The sequence below is a fragment of the Trachurus trachurus genome (genome assembly GCF_905171665.1).
Source record: "Trachurus trachurus genome assembly, chromosome: 10".
In the NCBI taxonomy this organism is placed as follows: Eukaryota; Metazoa; Chordata; class Actinopteri; order Carangiformes; family Carangidae; genus Trachurus; species Trachurus trachurus.
The window spans coordinates 29,554,262-29,580,764 of NC_139894.1; the positions used below are offsets into that span (position 1 = coordinate 29,554,262).

At 42.8% G+C, this 26,503-nt stretch overlaps 2 protein-coding genes across 2 annotated transcripts in view; one reads left to right on the forward strand and one right to left on the reverse strand.

The window, feature by feature from the left end:
- Positions 1-14,022, reverse strand: part of polr1a (RNA polymerase I subunit A) — a 31,073-nt gene extending 17,051 nt beyond the window's left edge. The window contains exons 1-24 of the mRNA XM_083980553.1: positions 13,846-14,022; positions 13,365-13,473; positions 12,934-13,029; positions 12,653-12,802; positions 11,672-11,782; positions 11,498-11,583; positions 11,042-11,130; positions 10,618-10,695; positions 10,170-10,287; positions 9,811-9,958; positions 8,573-8,734; positions 8,328-8,450; positions 7,955-8,182; positions 7,740-7,847; positions 7,161-7,307; positions 6,674-6,865; positions 6,394-6,543; positions 5,999-6,182; positions 5,788-5,870; positions 4,549-4,707; positions 4,080-4,178; positions 3,715-3,867; positions 3,462-3,544; positions 2,803-2,968 (exon numbers count right to left, since the gene is read on the reverse strand). Of these exons, the coding sequence (XP_083836679.1) occupies positions 2,803-2,968; positions 3,462-3,544; positions 3,715-3,867; positions 4,080-4,178; positions 4,549-4,707; positions 5,788-5,870; positions 5,999-6,182; positions 6,394-6,543; positions 6,674-6,865; positions 7,161-7,307; positions 7,740-7,847; positions 7,955-8,182; positions 8,328-8,450; positions 8,573-8,734; positions 9,811-9,958; positions 10,170-10,287; positions 10,618-10,695; positions 11,042-11,130; positions 11,498-11,583; positions 11,672-11,782; positions 12,653-12,802; positions 12,934-13,029; positions 13,365-13,473; positions 13,846-13,922 (3,099 nt within the window). The 5' untranslated portion in view covers positions 13,923-14,022. The remainder of the gene's footprint in view (positions 1-2,802; positions 2,969-3,461; positions 3,545-3,714; positions 3,868-4,079; positions 4,179-4,548; positions 4,708-5,787; positions 5,871-5,998; positions 6,183-6,393; positions 6,544-6,673; positions 6,866-7,160; positions 7,308-7,739; positions 7,848-7,954; positions 8,183-8,327; positions 8,451-8,572; positions 8,735-9,810; positions 9,959-10,169; positions 10,288-10,617; positions 10,696-11,041; positions 11,131-11,497; positions 11,584-11,671; positions 11,783-12,652; positions 12,803-12,933; positions 13,030-13,364; positions 13,474-13,845) is intronic.
- Positions 14,023-14,239: 217 nt separating this feature from the next.
- ptcd3 (pentatricopeptide repeat domain 3) lies at positions 14,240-25,739 on the forward strand. Its single transcript, XM_083980557.1, has 23 exons — positions 14,240-14,358; positions 14,713-14,765; positions 15,326-15,365; positions 15,491-15,536; positions 15,639-15,707; positions 16,316-16,420; positions 17,422-17,545; positions 17,638-17,744; positions 18,186-18,344; positions 18,456-18,516; positions 19,498-19,580; positions 19,824-19,968; positions 20,068-20,118; positions 20,200-20,289; positions 21,213-21,241; positions 21,586-21,692; positions 21,867-21,945; positions 23,155-23,245; positions 23,379-23,464; positions 23,555-23,700; positions 23,781-23,822; positions 24,493-24,651; positions 25,578-25,739. The coding sequence occupies exons 1-23, from the start codon at positions 14,270-14,272 to the stop codon at positions 25,621-25,623; spliced, it is 2,007 nt and encodes a 668-aa protein (XP_083836683.1). The 5' UTR covers positions 14,240-14,269; the 3' UTR covers positions 25,624-25,739.
- The last annotated feature ends 764 nt before the right edge of the window (positions 25,740-26,503 follow it).

Below are 26,503 nucleotides of genomic sequence, written 5' to 3' on the forward strand. Positions count from 1 at the left end.
GCCCCGGAGGACAATCATTACCCCCCTCTCCACTAAACACCATTTCATTAAAGGGATAGTTCACCCAAAATTCAAATTTCACTCAGTTTTCCGTGGCTTCTCTGATGCCTAGTCCACACGAGCCCGGGTATTTTTGAAACCGTGAACATATGTTCCGGTTGTATGTCCTGTCCACATGCAACCGTGCTTTTGGAAACCTGAAACCGTGTTTTTTTGAAACCGGAGTCCAGGGTGGGGTTTTCGGCCGGGGTTGGTTTCACCAGTGCGTGTGGACCATAGACTGTAAAAAGAATGGACGTGACGTCACCCATTGGTTTTGGGGAGTCGTTTTTGTGACTCAAATATGGCGGCCTGGATAGCGCCATGTTGGATTTACCGGCCGAGAACCCGCCCACTGGCCTCGAAGCAGCTGTCCACGGAGCTGCTCGGACCTGTCACTCAACGTTTCCGCGCCCTAATTGGCCAGAATTTTAACCTAATAACAGTAAAACGGTAGAGTTAAAAAAAAATTCACCCCCCTCAGAGTGTGTGCGGGGGTAGAAACTATCGATTGAGACGAAAAAACGTTCTGACACCAGGCTTTTAACATGTTTACTGAGGATGTAAAGTCGGCGATTTTAACATGGGGGTCTATGGGGAATGCTCCCTTCTGACACCAGCCCCCAGAGGAATCCGAGGGGATTGCAGTTTTTTGAACACGGAAGTGAGCTTCACTTCTCAGACCGACAACTGCCCCCTTGGTGTGGACACTGCAACCGTGATTGTTTTACTCGTTTACGTCATAGCTGCACACGTGCTGATGTAAACACTGCCAGCCCGCAGAGGTTGTTTGCAGCGGTTTGCAGGTGAGCTCGCAAAAATGGAGGTGACAAAGTGGATTTTTATCACTTTTTTTTTTTTTTTACATCATCTAAATGCTATTTGTATAGTTTTTCGATGAGAAAAACATAACGAAACGGTCGTCAGGACGATCCTCTTGTCAGCTCCAAACTCACCCTCAATCACAGACCACAGCTGGTTTTCCACACAGCATCATTTACAGTAACAGGTGACGCTACAGATCAGCTGGGCCGCTGCCGGTGTGTTTTTAAAATTACAGAACTACTACAGTAGCACCGCAGTTTCTTATTCCCCACCTTGTTTGATTGAGAGTATTTCGGGATGATTTTCATGAATGAACAGGCAATAGCCTATGTCACTGTCAGACCAGGTAGGCTACGACGGGAGGGGGGGTCGCACTGCTGTCATGCAGTGATAAAAAGAGCCTATGCGGAGATGAGGAACGAGCCAAAAGCCGAAAATGTATCCGTGACGTCCGCGGTCGATATAAAGTGGATATGATGTTTAATTCATCCATGTTTTGACAGACAACAGCCAGTGATAAAGAGTTGCGCCGCACCGACAGACAGTCAGCAGTGGCTCAGCAGCCAGGTGACGCACACAGCACAACAACACAGCGCACAACAACACACAGCACAAGAGTCAAGACACAGCACAGCCACATGTGCAGGCTGCTGCAGCAGTGCACGTCAAAGGGACACCGCCGAAAATAAAATAAATAGGCTACACATTTTTATTAAATTAATTAATATTTAATTGTTGGACTTGGAGTCTGTGAAATAAAGCTATAATAACACGTAGTTTTGAAATGGTTTTTGCGCATGTTTACATCCATAAAATGACCAAAAATGAACACTATAAGCGGATTTCTTGATAACGAATTATTTAAACAGCATTTGTATAGAAATGATTCCGTCCCAAGCCTTTTGATCCATAAGCGGTTTCCACTGTATTTTGATTGGTTAAAACAGCCTTCCACACGTGCATTGCGTCACTTGGTAGAGGATTTCACGGTTGCGTGTGTACGGAGTGTTTTTATTACACCACTGGTGTGGACGCGAAGCAAAACTCCGGTTTCAAAAATACCCGGGCTCCTATGGACAAGGCCTGAGTTACAGGGGGTCTCGGCGTAGACGTGCATGTCCATATAACGGTTGCAATTTGACGAACCGGGAAGAGAAGCTTCCGCTACACACAAACTTGAAATATAGACTACATTTTTTTCGGGACAATTTTGCATTTCGGGGCTTCAATACAAGACGGACATTACATGCGAGCAGCATGGAGGTATTTGGATGTTTCTTGGTGTGTCTTTTTGTTACGAAGACAGTTGGTATCCATTTGCAACCGTTATATGGACATGCACTGCTATGCCGAGACCCCCTGTAACTCAGAGAAGCCACGGATAACTTCTCCCAGCCCTTAGTCGACACGAGGGTGAGTAGATAATGAGTGAAATTTCAATTTTGGGTGAACTATCCCTTTGAGGTTTTATTGTAAACCACTGAATGTGGAATTTGAAACCAGTTTTGTTGAAGACAATGGGCCTAACACATGAAACACTTGCTCTTAATGTTTGTGTGTAGCACATTTTTATCCCCAGTGGCCATGTTGAAGCACCACGGGGCCCAAGGACTACAGCTTCAAAGATTCTCTTCAAAGGGTCAGATTTGCCTGTTTCCACACAAACTGAGGAGGATGGTTTCATTAGGATTAACATCATTGTCTCCCACGTTCCTTCTGATAATTTATTTGAATAACGGGTTATTATGTTGTGTCAGTTTGTTACTGAAACTTTGTTCTTGAAAAACAGCAAAAAAACATTCCCCCAAAAAAAGAAAGAAAAAAAGGAACAAAATAATTTTCTCTCTACCCAAAATTGCATTTGTGTTCCTTATGTACATGCAATTTGTTACAACATGTTCCCGACAGCACTGTGTTTTGTGTTTTGTTGTGTTTTACCTCATAGTTGTCCTCTATGAAGGGGAACTGTCTGGGCTGCAGGAACTGAGTCTTGGGGATGTCCAGCCCATCTTCACCGTACAGGAACTGGACCACGGATCCATCGCTGTCTCTCACCGTTAGATCGTACTGCACAACCAAACCCTCCAGATGCTTTATGACACATCTGCAGGAAGAGATGTGCGGAATGAGAGAGGGAAAAAAAATCCAACATACAAGTGGGGGGTTGCACAGAACAATGTTAAATATACTGCGGCACAATAGCTTTGTGGAGTTTCCCTCTTGAATCATCTGAAATTTAGAATTAAATATATTTTTATTTGCAAGTGTGTTGGAACAAATACTTCCATGAGCTGAGAGGGATCTTGACTGTATCAGATTCGCTTTTGAAACTGACAAATGCCACAGTTCAAACTGACCACAGGAAGACAGATCTGATCAAGTTCTTTGGTTCCTGCTCAGAGAATACTGTTTGCTATTAATATACCGGTATATATAAACATTCGTGGGAACCACACACTTGCATGTCTATATCAGTTTTAGAATCGTCACGCAGCAGACGTGATGCTAAACTGAGTGTTACATATGTAAAAAAAAAAAAATGCATGTGTTCTGCAGTCCAAGGTTATACTAGATGCTTTTATACTGAGAGCTTTTACCTTTGTAGGTATCCTGATCGAGAAGTTTTCACAGCTGTGTCGACCAGTCCTTCTCTTCCAGCCATACAATGGAAGAAAAACTCCTGAGCACAACAAGATCACACAGGGAACATTAGGAAATGCAAGTCTTTATATACGTCATAGTGAGTTGTGATAGCAGAGGTTGTCTTTAAATGGAGTAAATAGGGTGTTAAAGTGATTTCTAAAGAAAGTCTACTACACAAAACTGACGTGGTCACAGTTCTGCATTTACCTGTGGTTTGATGCCTGTGAGAAATCTTCCAGAGACGAAGCCCCCAGCCCCGGGCGCGGGGTCGTATGGTTGGAAACACGGCAAGAATTTCCCAGAGGGCATCAGTGGAGGCCTACGACCCTCCAACTCGATCTGACCCAGCAGACATGAAATCTGGAACACAAACACACACAAAGGTCATGATGTGTGTGGATTAAAGGTGAAGAGGACGAAGAAGGAGAAGTGAAAAACAGTTTGTTGAGTGAGTGAGTGAGTGAGTGAGTGAGTGAGTGAGTGAGTGAGTGAGTGAGTGAGTGAGTGAGTGAGTGAGTGAGTGAGTGAGTGAGTGAGTGAGTGAGTGAGTGAGTGAGTGAGTGAGTGAGTACCTGCATGGTGTTTACAGTAGATCCTTTGGCTCCTGACTGGACCATCAGTTGAAGGTTGTTTTCTGGGAAAGATCTGTGGAGTCCGATGGGCATACACACCTAAAAACACACACAAGGCAGTGTTTTCATCACGTCTGACCACACACACTACTTATTAAAAAGATCTTTTTTACTTTATTCTTATTCTTTTTTGGATATGAATGACAGAAAATGAGAGGGAGTGATGTGACACAATGATGTTGCAAGTACCACCACAGTTTTTCAACTGTAAGCTATAAAATCACAGGAACTAAGGAGCTGAACTAGAACCTGTGGAGATCTTCAACCTTTATTTTCACCACACCTTTTTTTTTTGCATATTTGTGGCTCTAACTCTGGAATGAACCTACATGAAGTCAGAAAATGAATCAAGTTCCTCAAAAAGCTCATGGTTGCTGTGTAGGGCATCAGCCGGCAGTGTGATAATCACCTTGTTGATGTCGTTGTTCACTTGGTTGGCCACTTCTTTGAACTTGTGGTCGGCCATGCTGAAGTCTCTCTGGTCTGGGTTGAGGTGAGCGTCCTGCCAGCGGCTCTGAGCCTCAGCTTGATCCACATTGGGGGGCAGGTTGAAGGCGGCCTGCAGAGCCTGGACAGCACAGAAGACAATGACTTCCCTCTTCTCCACTAACCACGGGTTCATTTAGGTTTTATTTAAAACCACTGAGTGTGGAATTTGAAAACAGTTGGCAGTAGTTTCGTTGAAAACAATGGGCCTAATATAGAAAACACTTGCACTTAAAGGGATAGTTCAACATTTTGGCAGATTGGCCCATTGCCATAATCCTTATAGTTTTAGGAGTAGGTTTGCTACCTTTAATCGTTGGTGCAAGCTATTTTTAGAACCGCGAGCTGCTCAGAGCTACGCTACGGAAGCTGATGGGATTTCTTGGTTTCCCTCATCAAACTCATCAAATACACAATCCAACAACTCCAAAACGCTCTCGTGGAGGTCGCAGGTCACAACTTGTCCATGAGAACGTTTTGGAGTTGTTGGATTGTGTATTTGATGAGTTTGATGAGGGAAACCAAGAAATCCCATTAGCCTCCGTAGCGTAGCTCTGAGCAGCTCACGGCTCTTCTCCGCCGTTCTAAAAATAGCTTGCACCGACAATTAAAGATAACGAACTTACTCCTAAAACTATAGGGATTATGGCAATGGGTCAATTTGACAAAATGTTGAACTATCCCTTTAATGTTTGTGTGTAGTACATTTTTATCCCCAGTGGTCATGTTGAAGCACCACGGGGCCCATGAACTACAGCTTCACTGTAGCAGCCGTTTTGGCCAGTGGCGTCCACTGAGGAGGAAGCACTGAATTTGACAAGGCTGCCGTCTTTACTGTGGACTAGTCCTCATGTCTTCTTTGTTGTCTTAACATGGACACTGTGCTTTCAAGTGTGTTTTGCAATAAAGTGTGTACAAGCAAATTTCCGTCAGTACAATAAATAGTAATAAATAAAAATTTAGTATAAATTAAATTCAACCTTTATTCCCACACTGTTCAGCCTAACCATGACACGATACGTAAGTTTAGTGATGGGGCCGTTCAATAATATTATAATTCTTCTATGTTTAATATATCATGGAATTCTATTGACGGATTTTAGACTTTAGATATCGTATTGATAATGGCAACACTATCAGACGAGCTCATTCTCAAACTTACTTTGGTGCCGATCTTTAGTGACTGGTGAATGATTTTCTTCCTCCGTTTGTTGGCGCCTGGTTTCACCAGAATGTCCTCCACACCTGCACACACACACACACACACACACACACACACACAAGCAGGACGCTCATGAAGCAGCTGACAGGTGATATGAGCTGATGCTGCCCTCTGTAATATTTCATTGTCAGGTGTGTGTTTCGGTTCTTACCCAGAGTGAAGCCTCTGTACAGCTGCAGGTAGGCAGTGAAGAGTCGAGCCAGACAACTGAGCAGTTTGCCGCTGGTCTGTCCTCCGTACAGCTCGTAGCAGCAGTGGACCAGGCCGTAGGCCGAGGAGCCGTAGTGAGCTTTGTCCAGGACCCCCACCAGCAGCTCCCCCTGCCGGATCACCACCTAGGGAGCCGAGGGAAACGGGAGACTTCGAACTTTGTATGAAATGTGAATAGTGCCACGTCTTGCTTCACTGAACTTGCTGCCTATGCTCGTCTCAAACATACCTGGAGAGTTTCAGTATGCCAAACATAATAACGAATAACACACAAGTTCATATCAAGCAGTGTAAGTGCTGAGACATGATTTGGATCGGAGTGGGAAATCTTTGTACCTGTGAGTCACACATGCTGTCAGGTTTGTATCCCGGAGCAGCTCGTGGCGGCTCCTGGATCCACGCTTTGCTGGGGATTTTGGATTTGCTGACCAGGTTGAGAGGCACAGCTTTCTGTGGGATGACATTCAGCAGGAGCGTAGACACCACCTGCAACAAATATCAAAGGAATGATTCAAAACTAAAAATTCTAACTCCAACATTGTATCGGGTCTCTCCTTTTTCACTGCCACAGAGCATGATCCAGTATCTACTGAAACGTCGTCACCAGTTCCTTCACCTGCTTTCCTGTCCACAGCGCCTGTGGTCGGAGTATGGCCGGTGGCAGCAGTTTAACTCGGCCCGGTTTGTCCGTCAGTCCTCTGTACACCAACTCGGTGTACTGGTCACGATTGAAGAAGCAGCCTCGTATCGTCATTCTCGTCCCTGACACCATGTGGTCCTGGATCAGACCTGCTAAGGGTTTACCATCCTAAAGAACCAGAAAATACTTGTGATGAGAGAAAATATCACGGCGGATGTTAACACTGCAACATGCCTACATGAAAAAACACACTACAGGTGTCAATCTGCATATCTGATTAGTAAAATTAATTAATGCAACGCAATTCACACCACATTGTATCAATTAAACCATATTGTGCCACTCGTTCCACATTTCATAAAGCAATATACCCATGATCCATTAATAAAAAAGTAATCAGGGTATTGCAACTATTTTTTTTAGAACTGAATATCCAGCATCTGCGGTGTGTGTGTATACCCACCTTGGGGACGAGGTACTGCTGGTCTGTGCTGACTAAGGTGTAGGCCTCTGCTCTGCCCAGCTCGCTCTGTGGGAAGTGAGCGTTCATCTCGTCTCCATCAAAGTCGGCATTGTACGCCTTGCAGTTGGCGTAGTGGAGCCGTAGTACCTGTGACATCAGGTCGAGATTACGTTTAAAAAAATTATATAGGACATACAAGAAGAATTCTTCATCTTTTACATGCATCTGTTAGAGGGATATCATTTGGGAGCACTGCATTAATTTCTTCTGTTAAGTGGATTATGACACTCAGCCTTACTTATCGATAAAGTCAGATAAGAGAAGCCATCTAGTCCAAGTATGTCTGGTAACTTACTGATAAAACCAAGGTCGACCTAAACCTCTAAGAGACGCATTTCCAAATAAGATTGCTACTTTAAATGTAATAACTCAACTGTGAGGAACCTTGGAGTCATTTTAGACCAGGATTTATTTACTCCTATACTGTCTTGCTACACAGATCAATCTCAAAGAAAACTCCCACTGTGATATTATGATCAATCACGATAAACAAATCAGAGTGGACTGTTAAGACCTGACCTTCTCTCCTGGGAGGATTCGGGCAGAGTGAGCTTGTATGGAGGGCCTGTGCAGTGTGGGCTGTCTGTTGAGCAACAAAACGTCTCCATTCTTTATATGACGATTCACCTGCAAACAGAAAAACACAGCCAAGCTGAGAGTTACACCACCAGGCACAGTGAAAGGTGAGCAGGTGCAGGAAGCACAAGGGTGTGTGTCTTCAGTATCTAACTCACTATTTTCATGGGCATCTTTTGTGGACCAGGACAGGGCGTCAGCAGTTGCTTGGCCACTGCTTCTCTCTGTGCGAGGCTGGAGGCCGACAGGATGGTTCTCCTGCCGTCCTCGTTTATCACCATGGAGGCACCGGGGTGGACGTTGGGCCCGTTGAGGACGGCCTGACGAAGCTCCTTCACATTCCACGGCGTGACGGGCTGAGGGTAGGTCAGCTTGGTGGCAAACACCTTCACAAAAACACAAAAGACACAGAGAGTCTGTTTCATTCAGGATCACGGTGACGATCTAAATACTACTCGTGTTCTCCATCCCATCAGAAGACACGCTGGCTACACTTTCTTTGAAGGGAAAGTCCATCAGAGTCAGACGTACCATAGGTATTCCTATCTCATTGGTTCCTATGTACATGTCGGGACAGATGACAGATCTTGCAGCGTAGTCCACTCGTTTGCCCATCATGTGTTTCCGGAACAATCCGTCCTTCTTCTCCAAGATCTGGCAGAGGAGAGGAGACGATCAGGCGATGAAAAGAAGGAAGAGTTATTACACTGCAGGTGCTGAGGTATCACTAGTAAGTAATAACATCACAACAAGTCCCATTGAGCATGATGCAACACCTGTCTGATTCCAGGGTATTTCTCCGTCATCAGTTTGTCCATGTCGCTGTCAAAGACGATGTTGACGTGGCTCTGCAGCCGGATCCAGATGTTGTAGAGTTTGTCCGTCAATGTCTGTCCAGGGATCCCCGACAGGAACGTCTGGTCCGCCTGTGCAGCTGCCTGAGAGGGACGAGACGTAACTTGAATTGACCGTGCGCTACGGTACTTGTTGCTTGACGTGAATGTTTGCATGACCATATGACGACCAACAAAAGTGTCCACTGAGATAAAACTGTGCACAACTGATTTAGTGTGACACAAATGAGACAGAAGAGTTAAAGGGATAGTTCACCCAAAATTCAAATTTCACTCATTATCTACTCACCCTCATGTCGACTAAGGGCTGGGAGAAGTTTCAGAGTCCTCCGTGCCTTCTCTGAGTTACAGCGGGGCTCCGTGCAGCACTGCATGTCCATATGATGGTTGCGAACGGAGCTCACTTTTCTTCGTCCAAAAAGACACACCAAAAAACATCCAAATACCTCCATAGTGCTCGTCTGTAATGTCCCTCTTGTATTGAAGCCCCAACTGAGAAATTGTTCCGAAAAAAATTAAATAAGTCTATATTTTAAGCTCCCAGCACTGCTCTTCCTGGTCCGTCCAAATCTCACACCCAGTTCACAGCTCCACAAATCGGGCAAGATTCCGGCAGAGCAACACTGGGAGCTTCCGCTACAAACAAGCTTAAAACATAGACTTATTTAATTTTTTCCGGAACAATTTCTCATTTTGGGGCTTCAATACAAGAGGGACATTACAGACGAGCAGTATGGAGGTATTTGGATGTTTTTTGGTGTGTCTTTTTGGACGAAGAAAATTGAGCCCCGTTCGCAACCGTCATATGGACATGCAGTGCTGCACGGAGCCCCGCTGTAACTAATTTGAATTTTGGATGAACTATCCCTTTAATAAAGAGTGTAATATTACAGCTTTCACTTCAGAGCAGCTATCTTTGAGGCTGGTGCCGTTCTTCCGACTCTAATTCAGAAATTTCAGTTTTTCAGTTCAGTTTCAGTTTTCCAGTTAAAGTTCCAACTGGGAACTCAGATCCTCCAGCTTTCCAGTTCAATCTTCCCACCAACCTTCACCATGTGTCTGATTGGGCCACACTTGCAAGAAGCTTTGAGTGAATTTGCGCAGATATGTCTTTTTTATATAGATGAATTGCAGGTCATCGCATGCACACATGGTCTCACCCCTTCCTCTTCCTCCTGAGTGACTTTCTCCCCAGCTATGAGAGCCAGAAGTTTCCTAATGATTCCACAGTCCTTCATGACAGCCTGCATGTTGACGGTCTGACCGTTAGTGAACATCTGGTCTCCCAGTCGGTTGACTGGACGGTACCTGAGAGGTAGAACAAAGGTTTGGTCTTACACTTTACATTAAGTTATTATGGCAAATTGTGTACATGCTATTTTTTACATAGACTGTTTATTTCTACTGTGCATTACTCCGGCATTCACACTTTAGTTTTGCTTCTGATTTCAAACAAAGTAGTGAATGGACTGTTGCTGTGAAACTTGAACATTTTTAATTTTACATTAAAAAGCTGTACCTGCAGGGTGGGACCACCAGCAGCTCCAGGAAGAAGAGGTCAGGATAGAAACATCTCTCTCCCTCTTCTGACGCCATGGCCTCCTCCAGCCCAGAGAACAGACACTTCAGGAAGTAACCTGCAAACACAGGAGGAGAGAGGGAGTGGATTTTGAAAACAATTCCAAAAGTGGAGGAGGTTTCATCTTATTTACTTTTCTACTCTGATATTTAAACCCTCAAAAATGATTTAAAACCTCAAGTCAATCAATAAAATTTATGAAAAAGACAAAGATAAACAAAAGCAAAACCAGATCAAGAACATATTACTCCAAGTATATGGACACTCCATAAGAATAAATGGTAAAACGTTTAAAAATCAATTAATCTGACATTCACAAAGGCAGTTTCATATCAGTTGAATACACAGGGAGGTGGGCAGTAAAGAGGACAGTTGACCTTTGACCTACCCTCTTTCTCCCACAGCTTGGTGGTGTGTTCTCTGGCCGTGCTGGCCGTCAGGTAGACTCTCTTTCCAGCCAACAGATCTTGTGCAAAGAGAGATGAAGCAGAACAAGTTAAGATTTTTGCACTGAATCTACAAGGCATGGATTACCCACAATGCAATATCTGGACCACAGTGGTGTAGATTTACATTTTATACACCGTCTCGTCAGATACAAACAGGTGCTTTCCCCCACTAGTTACTCCACCACGTGGCTGTTGGAAACTAACTGTCTTCAGCCATAGTAAACGTGTCTGTACTGTACTATTACTCCAACTCCTCAGGCTCCCTCTGCAGGAACTGCCACATCTTTCACAACTACCTTCTGCTGCTGCTTGTCAACCACCACTATGGTTAGCTGGTTAGTAATATACATGCTGATTACTCACCGTCAGTAGTGTCACTGGTCTGTGCCCCTGATGGCATCGTGACAATCAGCTTACTGTTGTGCTCACGACGCACTGAAAACCTGCCCGTCCTATACACACAGGTCCAGAAGGAAATTGTCAATTAGGAATTTGACTATTAACAGTTGCAAATAATCACTTTCATTACTAATGTTGATTTCATTATATTAATGTGTAATACAGACTGGTTGGCTTTGTTTGTGAATGTAGAAAACAAGGCAAAGGGGTCAGAACAGTTCACCTCGGCCATAAACACCAACCACTTTCATTTTTCAAGGTGCAACATAACAAGACCAGCATATTTTAACCGTAGTGTCTACATAGCTGTATGTACTGTACAGTTGGCTCCACAAAACTGGTGATTATTTGGATTAACAAAGCATTTGAGATCAAAATGAAATGAGAATCCTGTTAATTGTTTTGTCAGTTTCCAGTTACCTGCACCATGGACATTTCCTCGTTTTCATGTGGACCCTCCAGAAATCATTTATCAGACTGCTCTTCTTTTCAACCAGATGCTTAATCTGGAAAACACATAAAACAAAGTGAGGGGCTGTGTATATTTGTGGATTTGCACATCTTTGTATTTGTTTGTGAAGTGTGTGTACTCACTGGTTTGGTGGTTTCTGAACTCCCTGCGTTCACTCCCAGTACTGTGTCTGTGAACTCCTTGAGCACCTGCTCGATCTCATCTCCAGTGGCTTTATTATTCTCCTCCAGGTACTAACACACACATTCATAAATCATGTTTAAACAATGCACTGATGCATATATACAGCCTAACAGGTTCAGTGCAAATGCAAGCCTAACCCTATTCACCAATCCCACGCAAGAAGAACAACACACATCCTTCCATTCTCCATATTAATTAATACATAATTGTAGTGCTGAATGGTAGATCTGTATTTGGATAAAGTGTTTTCAGATTTAAAACAGCCTTATTAAAAGAATAGTTCACCCAAAATTCAAATTGCACTCATTATCTACTCACCCTCATGTCGACTAAGGGCTGGGAGAAGTTTCAGAGAATCTTTTGGACGGACCAGGAAGAGGAGCTTCCGCTACAAACAAGACTTATTTAATTTTTTTTAGAACAATTTCGCATTTCAGGGCTTCAATACAAGACGGACATTACATACGAGCACTATGGAGGTATCTGGATGTTTTTTGGTGTGTCTTTTTGTTACGAAGAAAAGTGGTATGCATTTGCAACCGTCATATGGACATGCAGTGCTGCACGGAGCCCCGCTGTAACTCAGAGAAGCCACGGAGGACTATGAAACTTCTCCCAGCCCTTAGTCGACATGAGGGTGAGTAGATAATGATTGAAATTTCAATTTTGAGTGAACTATCCCTTTAATACTTTAAGGGACAATTTAATTTGGCAGCTCCCGCACCACATGCATGCACATGCACATGCAACACAAAGCACAAAACAGAGAGAAAGAAAGAAAGAAAGAAAGAAAGAAAGAAAGAAAGAAAGAAAGAAAGAAAGAAAGAAAGAAAGAAAGAAAGAAAGAAAGAAAAGAGTGTACTCTAAAGTGTACTCTAAGGTTCTGCTGAAATGAGTTTCCAAAGCAGGGATAAACACACCTGGTTGAGGACATGCTCTATGTGGTAAACCTCCTGCATGGCTCCATGGTCCACTAACTTCAGCTGGTTCAGCAGCAGGTGGATGGAGGCGCGTGAACATGTCAACATGTGACAGGCTAGACAGGAGCCACGAATCAACAGGTAGAGTTTCTGATGAAGGGGAGGAGAGAATGATTTAAAGGTCAACACTTTTCAGACATTTAACTTATTATCAGTGTCACACAGAGTAAAAAATAAACTCTTTAAACATGTGTGTACAGTGTATTTAAGGACATGCTTACATCAAAAAACAGTGGGTTATACACAGGCAGAGGCAGCTCCACGTGCCCAAAATGCCCAGGACAACTGTTGTAGTCCTGACAGCAGGTTGAACACACCTGCAGAAAACAATAACAGACAGTGACATGAATAAAACTGATTTAAACGTAATGCTTACACTTGACATGAGGTGAAAATGTTGAGTGGACATCTTTAACACTTAAGTGCGCAGGAAACATTAGTTATAAAGCCCTGACTGGGCGGATATGGATGTATTGAATGAATGAAATCTTTAATTTGAAAATGTAAACAGGGTAAGTAAACAAAAGCAAAGAATGAAAGCAAGTAGCTGCGCTTTGCAGACTTAAGTTCACATGTCTGAAAATGGAGTGGGATGAATTATTGTGGACATCACTGTGTTGTACTTCAATGCACATGTGTGACTGTCACATACCTCCTTGTTGTCTGCTGGCCCCAGGGCCAGGTCGTACAGGCTGTTCGGGGCCACATTCCCAACTGCATCCAGCAACCTGGAGTTGGTGATGGCCTTCACACTCAACTTCCTGCACAGGAGATAAGACACACAGCACTGATTCAGAAACTCCTCCTCCACAATACTAAATTAGCAGCTTTTAGATCAGTTTACAACTAGAGTACTTTATCGTATGTAGTCATGATTTAGTTTGTAGTGGCATCTCGATCAGTACAAGAGGCTCAAATATATTTAGCTTCCTGGTGTAGCTGGATTGGATGCAAAACTAGATCACTACTACAACGTAGTTACATAGATATTATGGACACTTACACAGCAACTCCTAAAATCAGTGTGTAATTTGCAACAAGACCACTGCAACACCAGGTTATAGCATGCTAAGTTACCGTGTTGTTTTGAACTCGTGTTTAGCGTTAAAGCGGGTTAGCACGGTGTCTCTCACCTTATCTCCTCGGCTGAGTACAGGCCAAACGACATGCCCTCCAGACGCCGCCATGGCACTTCCTTTCCAAACAACATGTTGGACAATTATAGTGACTTTTATACATTTACTGATATAACTTCATGGCGTTCAGTTTCACCCACACGCGACTTACACAGTTGCTCCAGTCTCACACGTGGGGCCGTCAGAGATCAAACCAAACCGAGGGGAGACACTGAGAAAGACGACAAGGCTTTTTACCGAACTCGTTGATACTTGCATTAGAAATATCATATAAAATACAAAATATGTAGGTTGAAGAAACGTGAAATATGTCAAGCTCACGGTGTTTCTTTAAAAAGACGATTTGTTATTATTTTTCTCCACCCCTCTTCTTTTGGTCGGTTTGGTTTCTTCCTCCCAGAAGCCTTCAGTGTGTAGCAACATGGCGGCGTCCGGGAAGCACGTAGGGCATTGCATCCAGAGAAACGGGCGATTTGTGATAAATAACTTGGAGCAGTTGTGGGGACACAGGTAGGGAGTTATTTACAGATGTGTTTTGAACCATATTTTTAATTCACTTGCCTTTTATAATATTTTATTTGTTCGCTGTACAAGTGTGACAGCTGCAGCATCGTCTGACAGGAGGTCATGTCTCAGGATACTGAGCCTATCACTGCAGCAAACTGCTCCTATGGAGGCAGAGACAGTGTGGGGTGTTAGGGTTCATCTTCATCAGTGGGTTGAACACAGGACTTTATTCGTAGTATAAATCATAAACAGTAGATGCTAGCCTACATGTGCGACAAGGTTACCTGCAGCCAGCCAGAGGACTGTCAGTGAAGAAGTAGACTTTCTAACATGTAACATGTTTCTTCTGTTCTCCAGGAGCTTTGGCTGGACTTCAGCTCTGCGACAACAAGCTGCTGAGGCTAATAAGGGTGAGAAAGAGGGTTATTTTTATTGTTTGACTTAACTTTGGCCAAACTACCAATGTGAGAGGTTTTTTTTTCAAGATGTGAAGTCTGGCAACACTCTTGTTTATTGTCAACGAACCCCCTGAAAAACCAAAACCTTGAATGAACATGATGTAGCCTAAAGTATTGCTTATAATGACTAAACTTCATTGCTGTCCAGAAACTACTGTAAATGCATCAGTGCTAACATGTCTCTTCATAAATATGACCATATGTCTCTTCATTACTGAAAAAAACATTTTCAATGTAGTGGTTTTTGATTTAATTCAACTTACACTGCCTTGCTCTCTGTAGACTACTATGTGTCCCCACCAAATGCCTTTAAAGATACTTTCTATACAAATAAATGGGCTGAGAATGAGACATGGTAGAAAGTGCTGACAGGTTTGGTCTGAAGTGAAATTCATTGTCAATAACGAATAGAACCAATCGAATTGTTTACCAGAGTTTAATCTAGATTTTGGATTAAATGCATAATGGTATTTTAACATTAAAATCCTGCGTCTTCCTCCATGGTTTTGCAGAATCTACAGAGAATATTGTCATCCCCAGGAAGAAAACATGGTACGTGAAGTTTTCGGTGTTGTTGACGACAGGCAGCCAGATGGCGCTCTTTCATCAGATCTAAAATCATGACAAGTATTTATATTTGCATAAAGTCTCAGGTTTCTTGTTTCTTGAATAAACAGGAGCAAAGAGGCGGTGCTGGAGGCTCTGGCTTCGACCGTCGGCAGGGTGAGAGCGCTGTCCCTTCTGTCAGATTGCTTTTAACACTGTCCATATCAAACTGTACATTAGTTTGTCTGTTTGCTCACTGTCTCCTCCTCCCATCACCAGGACCCCACAGCGTATCACTACCGGTTCCAGGACGACTCCTACCTCTCTCCCAGGACCGCTACTGAGTTTGTACGTCCAAGATTATGACATTATACAAACATTGCCTTGTTTTTATCAGTTATATTGACGTCGCTAGGTGACCCATTTAAAACCAATAGTTTGAAACTAATATGTTTTAATTAATGTTGAAAGGGTATTCATTTTGGTGGCCCTAGATCTGGTATCACACGTAACAGATATTATGTGATGCATTAACATTTTTCAATACCATCGGAATTAACTTTTGGTCACTGAAATCATTTCCATCAGAATTTAATGGCTGTTTACACCCTGTATGCATAGTGGACAAATTGACCGAAGCCAAAATATTCCCTTTTCATTGTACACATGGCAAGAAAAGCAGTGATAAATAACATGTCATTTATGTCTACTCTGTTGTCATTACTCCCCCCTGTGGTTTCAAGGCTCTTTTCCATGGATTTCTTGTCCCGTTTGCAAATAGTAAAAACAGTTATAACATTGTTTTAATCATAAGACTGAGAACATGTAGAGTTTACACTACTGTTGTATTCTCAATGTAACTAAAGATAGTTATAGAAACAAGAGATACAATCTACCACTGTGGGATATTTTTATAACTGATGTATGGTGCTCTCTCTCTCTCTCCCTTTCTGCAGAAGTTGTACTCTCTCTCTCAGGAGTCTGGCAAGTCCGCAGCCAAATACTTTATCAACAGTAACCCCAAGTTCTTCACTAAAGACTTTGCTGAACCACACATACCAGTAAGAAACCAACTAACTACACATACACACATCTGTAATGACAATAATTAAGACCAGAGGTTATGCATATGATTTGGACAGCTTAAGCCAACACAGTTTGAGCAGCATAAATTATAGCTATACTATAATAAAAAATATATCAATGTTTTAAAAGTGCTGACGTTAGAAGAGTGGATAGTTAAATTATCTACGTAAACCCAAGTCTAAGCCGCCTGTAGTGGGTGTATGGCAAGCCATTTTAACATTTAAAAGCCAGACTGGATATGTGTTGTAGATATCTGTAATTCAGTTTTGCCTAGTCAAAAAGAACATTTCAGATATCTGCAACTACGTTCTTCCTAGGACAAATGACGTCACTTTTGCCATTCATGTGTATGGGGTTTGTCATTACAGATATCTACAATACAGTTGCAGATATCCGCTATGTGAATTACGGATATCTGTAACTGAATTACAACTAGTAGTAATTCCAGTTTGAGATATCTACAGTTTGATTCTGACTAGTCATAATTCCAGTTCAAGACATCTTTAATTCACCTAAATTAAAGATATCTACATGTCCCTTTTCAGATATCTGAAATTAAGTTTTGACTAGGCGAAATGACGTTGTAGATATCTCAAACTGGAATTAGTACTGGTCGTAATTCAGTTACAGATATCCGTAATTCACATAGCGGATATCCGCAACTGAATTGTAGATATCTGTAATGACAAACCCCATACACATGAATGGCAAAAGTGACGTAATTTGTCCTAGGAAGAAGGAAGAATTACAGATATCTTGAATAAAAAATCCAACTATTCAAAATGTAATTAGGACTAGTCAGAAAGACGTTGTTGATATCTACAATGTTAATTCCGGATAGTCAAACTTAGCTTTTAAATGTTAAAATGGCTTGCCATAGTGGGTGAGACCTTCAGTCAGAGCTATAGTGATAGTTTGTGTCTTGAACCACCATATTGTATTGTATTGTTGTTTATACTGTTTTGTGTGTGTGTAGTGTCTGATGCCAGAGACAGTGTCACTGCAACATGAGGAGGTGAGCGAGGACGCACTGAAGGAACGAATCAACTTGAGGAAAGTTACAGCTGCTGTGGACATGTTTGACCAGCTGCTGCAAGCTGGTGAGGACACACACACACACAGCATACAGTGTCTTCTCCCTTTTGCGAATGTTAGTGCATCTGTCACTACAATTGTTTTCTTTTTTTTCCAGGTACAACAATCTCCATGGAAACAACGCGTGACCTGTTAGACCTGATCTGTCTCTACGGCGACAGAGACCCCGACCAGGACGATACAGCGCCGACGACAGAGGAGACGGTGAGTCATCAGTGATGCCCACCTCACACTGCAAAAATCTTACCAAGACTATTTGTCTTATTTCTAGTCAAAATAAATCTAATTATACTTAAAATAAGACTCATCACATTAAAAAGTAGCTTGTTTTTAGACACTTTTTACTTTTTTCAAGCAAATTTCCACTTTAAATAAGTAGAAAAATCTGACAGTGGAGCAAGTTTTTCTTTCTTATTACAAGCACAAAAAACTTGCTTTCACTGGCAGATTTTTCTACTTATTTCAATTGAAAATTTGTTTGAAACAAGTGAAAACTGTCTAAAAACAAGTTAATTTTTGACATTTTGACAAGAAATAAGACAAATATTCTTGGAAAGATTTTGAGTTTTTGCAGTGCAGGTTCGGCTCCTCAAACATCTCAAATCATGTATGTTTATGTTTGTTACATCCTCGTGTGTTAAACAGGAGTCGGGAGAGGAGGCGAAACCGAAGAGGAAGTCCCATCGAGCTTCGGATCTCATGAAGACCACCTGGAAAGAAAACAACAACGCTGAGAGAATCTTTAACCTGCTGCCGGAGAAAGACACACAGTGTTACTCTGCTCTGATCAGAGGCATGGTGAAGGTATGAGCAGATCCACTGCTATGTTGCTAGAGACGATCGCGGCAGCCGCAGACAGGAAGTGAAATCACTGCATCTTAGATTCATCACTTGTCTGTGTTTGTCTCTCCTCAGCATGACGCACATGCAAAGGCCTTTAGCACGTACACTGACATGCTCAACAACAGAGTGACAGGTGAGTGGTGACGAGAGAGGAAACAGAATTGTGTTGAAACGCAGTATTCATAGTAGAAACTTCTGTTTCAGATAAGAATGTTACAGTTTTAATAATGATATGTAATAATTTTCTACATTGCTTTAAAAATCCAAAAAAGCAAAATTATAAAAATGACTGATTTGTATGGGCAGGCATTATCTTATTTTATGTTGTGGATAGCGCAGCTTCACCATGAAAGGTGCATTAGAGGGATAGTTCAACATTTTGGCAAATTGGCCCATTGCCATAATCCCTGTAGTCATAGCAGAAGGTTTGTTACTGTTAATTGTCGGTGCAAGCAAATTTTAGAACGGCAGAGCAGAGCCGCGAACTGCTCAGAGCTACGCTAGGGAGGCTAATGGGGTTTCTTGGTTTCCCTCATCAAACTCATCAAATACACAACAACTCCAAAACGCTCTGGTGGACAAGTTGTGACCTGCACATTCACCACTCTATGAGATAATAACAGAATGTTACCAGACAGAGTTGTTTTGGAGGCAAATGCAGAGACTGCTTGCCAAAAAATTGCCCCAGATGGGAACGCATATCAGCGGTTTTGCATTAATTTACCTCTGTCTCGTAACGTTCTGTTATTATCTCATAGCGTGGTGAATGTGCAGGTCACAACTTGTCCACGAGAGGGTTGTGGAGTTGTTGGATTGTGTATTTGATGAGTTTAATGAGGGAAACCAAGAAATCCCATTATCCTTCGTAGCGTAGCTCTGAGCAGCTCACGGCTCTGCTCCGCCGTTCTAAAAATAGCTTGCACCGACAATTGAAGGTAACGAACCAACTGCTATGACTATAGGGATTATGGCAATGGGCCAATTTGCCAAAATGTTGAACTATCCCTTTAAGTGTCACAGTTAGAAATCATGACTGTTCACTGATTCTAATCTGAGCGACAAATTGATTGTGAGCATCGATGACAACAATGACTAACGAAGCCTCTGTCTCCAGCTGACGTCCACATCTACAACGCGCTGATCTTAGCAGCTCAACATGTCAGAGAAAAAAAGAATGAGAGATGGGACCTGATCGCTGTAAGTTAATGATTCAGACACACGTCCAGGCCACATTCTCGTGTTATTTCAGTATCATTTGAACATCATTTGATGCAACATGTTCATATGCTCATATTAATCAGTTTTTAATACACCTTGCTCTGAAGTGTGACAGTAAAAGTTCCCAATGTTGTATTTTCAGAAGCTCAGCCATCAGGTGAAATACTTTTACACTTTCACACACCCTCTGATGACTTGTCGTGTGTCTCTCTTTGCGTACAGGAGTTGTTGACGGAGATGAATCAGCAGAAGATCCGTCCCAGCCTGATGACCTTTAACTGCGTCCTTAAAGCTCTGAGACGCTGCGGCGTTATGGCCAGAACGAAATGTCTGCAAACCCTGAATGAGATGAAGGCTTTAGGAATAGGTAACTATGAACACACACACACACACACATTTACTGTAGGCTGTAAACACTTGATATATTGTAATGGAATCCCAAAATGTTTCGTGTGTGTGTGTTCAGAGCCCAGCCTGGCCACCTACGACCACATCCTGACAATCACCTACAGATCAGGTAAACACTGTAGTGGCCGTTCATACTGCAGCCTGCAGTGTTGTTTGTTGACTTGTAGTAAATGGTTTTGTCTCTTCTCAGCCTTCTCTGGCCCCAGGAACATGGACATCTTACAGCACGTCATGTCGGAGCTGGAGGGACGCAGCTTCACCTGTGAGGACCCTGGAGACGGTAGGTGGAGGACGGTGTCTCTGTGTGTTTTTCAACACGTGGTATTGAATTGTGTATAGGTTAACGCTGCTTTCATGGACTCTTCTCATTGCCAAACACTCGGGACGTTCTCTCCACACCTCACATCAAACCAACCTCTGCTTCTGTTGCTCAGATGTTGCCGGTCATTATTCCACTGTAGGTTAAAATCTGATCAGCCAGTCCGTCCTCCTGTCCTGGCAGCATGAGAGTTACCACCTTTTGTCCTAACAATCTTCAATCCACTGCTGCCTTTCTGTAGCCTGGCTCTCGCCAGACCCTTGTAGTTCCGCAAAGCTCCACCAGAGGCGCTACGCTCAGCTTCACACAAGGGTCTGGACTCGAGGCCAATGCAAACTTCTTCCCCGGAGCAAAAAATAATGAACCAATCAGGATCGCCGGGCGGGACTTTCTGAGGTGTGACGTAGCGCTGAAGCGACTGTTTGAGTCAAACAACAATGGCGGCTCGCAGTGAGTGGCTGAAGTAGCACGTCATTCAAGATAACGGACAAGTGGTTTATCCAATCACATACAAGATTTTTTTACAAGGCCCCGCCTTCTGAAATGAATCGCCTATGGAGCAGTCCCAGACCCTTGTGTGGAGCTCTGCGTAGCTTTGCGGAACTACAAGGGTCTGGCGAGAGTCAGGCTAGCCTGTCTGTGCTTCATCTGTAGGAACTGTTTTGCATCCATTTGCCATGGGAAGCTATGTGTTAGCCTCCATTCCCCACCATAGAATTAGGATGATTTTTCCGTTTTTGGTGATCTACATGTTTATTTTACGTATTTATTTATTGCTACATCTCTCAGTTTAACATATTCTTTTGCGCTATTTAAAATTATTCACTGGACTTGAATATACCACCTTCTACATACTGACTCATTCTCTCTCCCCTTCTTTCTAGTTATGTTCTTCACCACTACAATGAAAATAGTGAGTCTTTTTTCATTACTTATATTGTGTAAAGATTTGTCCTCAGTGTGTTTCTGCAATCAAATCACAAATGAAGAGTTTATTATCAAGTGTTTATGGAGTTTGCTATGTTACATTTACACAAGTGTTACTGTCAAAACCTATTTTTAATGATAATAATTTAGATAAAGGCTGATTTTAGCTGCTTTAGTGTTTATTTCATTTGTTTGATGAGCACTTAGAGGATTTAAGAGGACTTAAATGTGTCTCAGAATAAACAGCCAGGCTTGTTCTCTCCATCCGTCCACTGTGAACGTGCAGCTGGTCCACATCTGTTCATGTACCTGACCTGTTTGTCCCCACAGTGTCTGGACAATAAAGATCTGGAGATGGGTTATAAAGTACAGAGTCTGCTGGAGGTGGGGGAGAACTGGAGGCTGCTGGGAGATCCTTTCCACCAGAGCCTTTACTAGTGAGTAACAACAACAACAAAAAGCTTCCACCAACACAGATATTAATTAATATTAATCAATCACATCTAAGTTACAGATATCTAGTGATGATGTACAGCATATAATAAAGTGTAGTCTTAAAGTGTAACTGTAGTCCTGTGTGATTGGACCTCTGCCCTCTCTCGTCTCTCCAGTGGTCTCTTCTTCAACCTGCTGTGCCTGATGGAGCACATCGACGTGGTGCTCAAGTGGTACAAACAGCTCGTTCCTTCGGTCAGTACATCTCTGCACCTATTCACTTCATCCATATGGAAATACCTTCTTCAGCTAGTACCTCAGCCCTGATTCCTACAACAGGGTGTTACGCTGCGTTCGATTGCACTCGGAACTCGGAAAGATCCGGGTCAGAAATTCTGACATCCGAGGTAAATGCGTTTCATTGCGCAACCTCGGAAAAAATGGCCGGCCACAGTAAGGTGATGTTTGTTTGCATGCATTTAAGCATCAAAAAGTACTGCTGGGGAAGTACATCAGCTACATAAGGGAGAGAGAGAAAGTGTGTTTTTCGTCCCTACTACATACGCGTACAGACCTTTTTAAGTCACAAATTAGCAGAGTGGGAATGAAAATGCCACTGCAAAGTAATTCTACACATAACAGTAAAAGTTGAGGAGAAAGTGCTACGCCATTTTGCTGTGACGTAATTCCGACCGACTCAAGCTGCTTGGATCCCACCCGAATTCCAGAGTCGGAGTCCCGATTGTATTGCACTTTTCCGATTCGGAGGTCGGATCTTTCCGAGTTCCGAGTGCAATCGAACGTAGCATTAGTCTTTGGTTTAGTGGAGCTCACTTGAGCTGTTACACTGTTATAAGGTCACATGGCATCTCATAGATGAGGTGAGACCGATGTTTCTGCCCATGATTCATTGTGATGTCCACGTAATGTATGAAGTGAGAGTTCCCCACCCCCAAGCCCCGCCCACCTGGACCCACCATCCAACCCTGCAGGATTTGGTTTTTCTAAGTGTTTACCTAAAGTATGATGTATTTTTATTAGCACTCTCAGGAAACAGTTGGTGTCAGCCAATCAGAGGAGAGGAGTCTCTTAGCCTGTTTTCTGAGTGGCTGACACTGCCATGTTGTTACTAGAGCTGCTGACAGAGGAGATTGAAAACTACACTGAGATGGGTTTTGGTTCTTAAAAGTACAATATCCTCTTGGATGGAAGGATGGGTCAACACTTCATATAGAACAAAGGACATGTGGGAGATTTCACCACTGTTGGTCTTCATTTGACCTAGAGTGTTTTTTTGTGTGACAAAAATGTCAAAAACACAATACCAGGCAATGGAGAACTGGTATTACAAAGAAACAGTTCAGCACGAAAGAACTTGATTCATGAGGATTTAGCTCTGGGATTTCAACATGCCATGTCCAGGACAGTGTGTTAACAGTTTGTTTCATTGTTTCATGTTTCCAGTTGTACTACCCGAACATTCAGGCCCTGAAGGACCTGCTCCAGGCTCTGGACACAGACAGCCGCCTTGATTTGCTGCCCCAGATATGGAAAGGTGAGTTTAAAGCTGACGTACCTACACTCACTCATCATACTAACACGGATAATAAAATCCGTATCACTGCCCTCTCCGTCCTGACTCATCAGTCAGATCATCATGACGTGATGCCATCTGCTCCTTCTTCCAGATATCCGCTCCATGGGTCATGATAATAAGTTAGATCTGGTGGAGGAGGTGCTCTCGCTCATGGCCAGAGAGAACCACAGTCCTGAGGTCAGTGAGGGGAACAGGCGGGCGTGTCCACAGGTTTCGTCCTTCTCTGGCACTGTGAAAATAAATGTATGTGTGTGTGTGTGTCTGCAGCTTCAGGAGTCTTTTGCAACATGTGCTCTGGAGATAAAGAAGATGTTCGATGGTGAGAGACGGAGGCCCAGTCTGGAGTGGACCACTTCTGCTCTCAAACAAATCACCACCCTGCTGCTGAGAGCCAACATGACCCAACAGGCCTGGTGAGACGCGTCCGTCATGTCTGTCCTTTCACAGCCCAGCTTGTTCAGGTCAAACAGATCTAAACTGCTTCTCTCTGCAGGGAGATGCTGCAGCTCTTCAAATCCAACAACAGAGTCCCTTCGTAAGTCTCCACCCAAACTACAAACCACACAAGAAAGCCGCCTCAGAGCTCTGATTAATGACATGTTCGTCATTTCGCACATAAACAGAAAAAATAATGACATTCTCCAGCTGGTGAATTGGAATTATTTTGTTTTAATCATTAAACAGTAAACACATTAACAGTGATGGGAATAACAGCGTTATAAAATAACGCCATCACTTACGGCGCTACTTTCTTCAGTAACAAGTAATCAAGAAAGTTACTGTTTCCCCCGTTATAACACAGTTACTGTAACTGACAATAAAATGTGCCATTACTTGACTCAAGCAGTCGCGTCACAAAATGATAATACACCCTTTAAAGTGTACATTATATATATACATCTTTTGTCAGTCCATCAACTAGTAGGAAAAAAGGAGTAAACATTGGTTTAGGGGAGAGTCCAAGTAATTTGACATATTTGAGCAATAGTTACTTTTCCTGGTAATTAGTTACTTTTATAATGTAGTAATTCAGTTACTAACTCAGGTACTTTTTTGGGGAAAGTAACTAGTAACCAAAAATAATTGCTTTTTAAAAGTAATGGGCCCAACATGGCACATTAATATGAGGTAATGATGGCTGAGTGATGGCTAAATGTTCATGAGCAGTTTGTGACCGTGCGTTTCCTCCTGTGTGACTGCCCCAGCGGGAAGCTGTTGGAAGACGCCCTGACAGCGTTTCACAGAGATGGCTCTCCCCAGAGAGCGGTGGACCTGGTTCAGCTGTCTGCAGCCTTCTGTCTGCCAGAGACGGCTAAGCTGGCCACGCGAGCACTGGCTGAGTTCGATCTGACCGAGGAGCAGAGGTAAACTCAGTGAGGAGGAAATGAAGCTACACTTACGTACAGGAGGGGTTTCAGAGACAAAGTTGTTGAATTTTCAAATATTTATTTTTATTTGTGTCTGTTGTATTTTTGAGAAAAAAAAAACCTGGGTCCATTTTTTTTATTTTTTTTTATTAGTTTATTTGAAAAGGTACAGTGTACATTAATAAAACATTGTAAAAACAATTTTAAATGTACCTTTAGTTAGCTAAGAGGCTCATATTCATCGGTAGTCCCTCTGCCTGATGTTAAAGGGCATCCTATAAGACATGGATCTAAAAACTTCATGTGTTGTGAGTTCAAGCATCGAGGATTCTGTCGCTGTGTCTCATTTCCAGTGACGGGAATAACGGCGCTATAAATAAACAACCTTCCTAACGGCACTACTTTTTCCAATAACAAGTCATCAAAAAAGTTACTGTTTCCCTGTTGTAACGCTGTTACCGTAACTGACAAAAAAATGGCCCGTTACTTGACTGAAGAAGTCCTGTCACAAAATAATCCTCATGTGTTAGTAGTAACGAGCCTGCTTGTGCGGAGGAATACTGAGTTGGTTAGTTCCAGATAGAGTTAGAGGTTAGGAGGGGGAGTCCAAGTAATTTGACATATTTGAGCATATAGTTACTCTTCCTGGTTATCAGTTACTTTTATAATGTAGTAACTTAGTGACTTTTTGTTGAAAGTAATGTGTAACCATAACTAATTATTTTTTTTAAAGTAACGTGCCCATACTGCTCATTTCTAATGTCACATCCTTCAGTGGCTCTATGTGGAGAGCATCACAGCCACAACCAGGCCTCCCATTACTTCATTTACATCGCTGAGAAATGCAAAGACAATCTCTGATCTTCGTTGAGTGGATGTAATTTTCACACACACTTCTTGTCTTGTTTGTCCGTCCAACGCAGAGCCGTATTATCTGAGCTGGAATCAGCAGGAGAGTCGTCCGACTGAAGGAGACGATGCTGGATGAACCGCTACGACGCCAACGACTCCCCATACTGAACAAGAAGAAAATATGACAAATCCATAAACTGTACTTATTCCTGTATCTGTGTAATAAAACATTATGTGACATGAGTACGACTTCTCCTGATGCCTTCTTCTGTGTCTCAGCTAGAGGTCGCTGTTCCCCTTGTTCGGGACACTGTCAGATAGTTCACTTCACATGTGTAACACCATGTGTCACTCAGCAGTTTCTTTCCCACGTTTATTCGTTTCAAAGCTTCAGCTGGGCTGCTACGGAAACCAGACAGTTTATCAGGATGATAAAGCACAATATAAACATCTCCAGCCAATAAAAAGTGATATTGTGAAAACATTAATGGGAATTTTGCATTCAGTGAATCCATAAACATAAACTCCAGAGGAAAAGAGGCACATTTCTGTCTGTGGACTGGTTACTGGCCGACTTCCTCACGCTACTGATAAGCTGCTTCCTCCACATGCTGCGTTTAGGGGTCAGGAACACTGTTCGGTCTTTTCAGCGTCTTTGCTGATCCTCACAGCAGTTTTTGTAGGAACATACAGTTGTAAAGACAGTAACGCGTCTGCAGGCACAGGTGTGACAGTTTTATGGACAGCAGGTCCAGACAAGACAGTGTGTGTCTACATCAGAATGTTTTTTCCCCCTCAACCAATCATCGGCCGAGCTGGTAGCACGACCAAATAAGGACAAATGGGCTAAAGTGAGTGTGTGTGTGTGTGTGTGTGTGTGTGTGTGTGTGTGTGTGTGTGTGTGTGTGTGTGTGTGTGTGTGTGTGTGTGTGTGTGTGTGTGTGTGTGTGTGAGGACAGAGTGTATTGTTCTCTAGAAGACCTGCCTAAAACCACAG

Excerpts from the sequence above, each read along its gene's own strand:
- ptcd3 (XM_083980557.1), top strand. The coding sequence starts at position 14,270 with ATGGCGGCGTCCGGGAAGCACGTAGGGCATTGCATCCAGAGAAACGGG. Across the intron at positions 19,581-19,823 it reads AGAGATGGGACCTGATCGCT|GAGTTGTTGACGGAGATGAA; the intron begins GTAAGTTAATGA and ends CTTTGCGTACAG. Across the intron at positions 23,823-24,492 it reads TCCAACAACAGAGTCCCTTC|CGGGAAGCTGTTGGAAGACG; the intron begins GTAAGTCTCCAC and ends TGACTGCCCCAG.